At 38.5% G+C, this 2,766-nt stretch overlaps 1 protein-coding gene across 1 annotated transcript in view; it reads right to left on the reverse strand.

Annotated features, from left to right (window-relative positions):
• Window positions 1–594: 594 nt before the first annotated feature.
• The window catches only part of LOC137930412 (uncharacterized), an 18,497-nt gene continuing 16,325 nt past the window's right edge, over window positions 595–2,766 (reverse strand). Inside the window, exon 2 of the mRNA XM_068773653.1 lies at window positions 595–614. Coding sequence (XP_068629754.1) covers window positions 595–614 — 20 coding nt within the window. The remainder of the gene's footprint in view (window positions 615–2,766) is intronic.

Below are 2,766 nucleotides of genomic sequence, written 5' to 3' on the forward strand. Positions count from 1 at the left end.
AATTTATATATAACTATTCACTGAAGACTGTACTAAATGGCGTTCACTTCTAGATCGACTAAAGGTCGTTAAAAACATAAAATTGTCACTTAGAAGCTGTAAATATCATGCAAGGGATATAGTAAAAATCTAAAAAACTATCAGAGAGGGTTTAAAAACCACTGCTCTTACTTAGTGGTTATAGAGATGCAATAATTTTTACAATTTTTATTTTTACGTAATATGAAAAGTAATTTGACCTTTGTTGTGCCTCTGAATTAACTGAATTTGAATATCTAACTTAATAAAGCGTTACTAAAAAATAAATTTGAGCTATTTTTCGTATTTTAAAAATGAAGATTTTAGCTAGTTTCGGCCTTATCAACAAATGTCAACTTTGCAAAACTTTGCAGCTCTATAACTTTAAAACACATGAACTTATCTTTAATGTCCGCACTGTTTTGGAATGGCCGCAATGTCCCCTTTGCAATGATGTATTTCTCTGGTGGCTGATGGCTCCGGATCCAGTACCTCAAGGGCGTGTGATACTGGAGTTTTGTTTGCCCTGGCCAGGTGGTTGCCTCTAGCTGGTTGTGAAGGCACTTAAACTCTGGCCTAGGACGAGGTGTTGCTCGCTGAGTAAAATTTTGCACAATTTTTCACTAGAATTTACTATTTTTAGGCACTTGTTGTTGATTTATGGGCAGAATTTAACGGAAAAAATGATTTAAAAATTTGTATCTTTGCTAATTTTTGCACGAAAATTATGAAACTTGCACAGGGGTGTAGAGGAGACAATTCCGCAACTTTCTACAATCGCCGTTACACACTTTTACACTTTCGCACTTTTCTCGTTGCCGCACTCCGCGTCTAATTCGATGTTTTCTTAATTAAAAATCGGTTTATAATCCGATTTTTATTTTCTTAGTACCGATCGATTCCTCGTAAAAGCGCGCTTTTTTCAATATATAACACTTCTATATTACTTAACTTTATACCACTTTTACTAATTTTTCTAACTTTACGGAGCGATCTCGGGCACGTGGGAGCGTGTGTACTGCTCGGGAGCGCGGCGCGGACTGGGTTAGGTTAGGTTAGGTTAGGTTAGGTTAGGTTAGGTTAGGTTAGGTTAGGTTAGGTTAGGTTAGGTTAGGTTAGGTTAGGTTAGGTTAGGTTAGGTTAGGTTAGGTTAGGTTAGGTTAGGTTAGGTTAGGTTAGGTTAGGTTAGGTTAGGTTAGGTTAGGTTAGGTTAGGTTAGGTTAGGTTAGGTTAGGTTAGGTTAGGTTAGGTTAGGTTAGGTTAGGTTAGGTTAGGTTAGGTTAGGTTAGGTTAGGTTAGGTTAGGTTAGGTTAGGTTAGGTTAGGTTAGGTTAGGTTAGGTTAGGTTAGGTTAGGTTAGGTTAGGTTAGGTTAGGTTAGGTTAGGTTAGGTTAGGTTAGGTTAGGTTAGGTTAGGTTAGGTTAGGTTAGGTTAGGTTAGGTTAGGTTAGGTTAGGTTAGGTTAGGTTAGGTTAGGTTAGGTTAGGTTAGGTTAGGTTAGGTTAGGTTAGGTTAGGTTAGGTTAGGTTAGGTTAGGTTAGGTTAGGTTAGGTTAGGTTAGGTTAGGTTAGGTTAGGTTAGGTTAGGTTAGGTTAGGTTAGGTTAGGTTAGGTTAGGTTAGGTTAGGTTAGGTTAGGTTAGGTTAGGTTAGGTTAGGTTAGGTTAGGTTAGGTTAGGTTAGGTTAGGTTAGGTTAGGTTAGGTTAGGTTAGGTTAGGTTAGGTTAGGTTAGGTTAGGTTAGGTTAGGTTAGGTTAGGTTAGGTTAGGTTAGGTTAGGTTAGGTTAGGTTAGGTTAGGTTAGGTTAGGTTAGGTTAGGTTAGGTTAGGTTAGGTTAGGTTAGGTTAGGTTAGGTTAGGTTAGGTTAGGTTAGGTTAGGTTAGGTTAGGTTAGGTTAGGTTAGGTTAGGTTAGGTTAGGTTAGGTTAGGTTAGGTTAGGTTAGGTTAGGTTAGGTTAGGTTAGGTTAGGTTAGGTTAGGTTAGGTTAGGTTAGGTTAGGTTAGGTTAGGTTAGGTTAGGTTAGGTTAGGTTAGGTTAGGTTAGGTTAGGTTAGGTTAGGTTAGGTTAGGTTAGGTTAGGTTAGGTTAGGTTAGGTTAGGTTAGGTTAGGTTAGGTTAGGTTAGGTTAGGTTAGGTTAGGTTAGGTTAGGTTAGGTTAGGTTAGGTTAGGTTAGGTTAGGTTAGGTTAGGTTAGGTTAGGTTAGGTTAGGTTAGGTTAGGTTAGGTTAGGTTAGGTTAGGTTAGGTTAGGTTAGGTTAGGTTAGGTTAGGTTAGGTTAGGTTAGGTTAGGTTAGGTTAGGTTAGGTTAGGTTAGGTTAGGTTAGGTTAGGTTAGGTTAGGTTAGGTTAGGTTAGGTTAGGTTAGGTTAGGTTAGGTTAGGTTAGGTTAGGTTAGGTTAGGTTAGGTTAGGTTAGGTTAGGTTAGGTTAGGTTAGGTTAGGTTAGGTTAGGTTAGGTTAGGTTAGGTTAGGTTAGGTTAGGTTAGGTTAGGTTAGGTTAGGTTAGGTTAGGTTAGGTTAGGTTAGGTTAGGTTAGGTTAGGTTAGGTTAGGTTAGGTTAGGTTAGGTTAGGTTAGGTTAGGTTAGGTTAGGTTAGGTTAGGTTAGGTTAGGTTAGGTTAGGTTAGGTTAGGTTAGGTTAGGTTAGGTTAGGTTAGGTTAGGTTAGGTTAGGTTAGGTTAGGTTAGGTTAGGTTAGGTTAGGTTAGGTTAGGTTAGGTTAGGTTAGGTTAGGTTAGGTTAGGTTAGGTTAGGTTA

This window comes from Battus philenor, unplaced genomic scaffold (assembly GCF_028537555.1).
Source record: "Battus philenor isolate CCGP_79_NKW_IND1 unplaced genomic scaffold, ilBatPhil1.0.hap1 SCAF_6, whole genome shotgun sequence".
Taxonomy (NCBI): Eukaryota; Metazoa; Arthropoda; class Insecta; order Lepidoptera; family Papilionidae; genus Battus; species Battus philenor.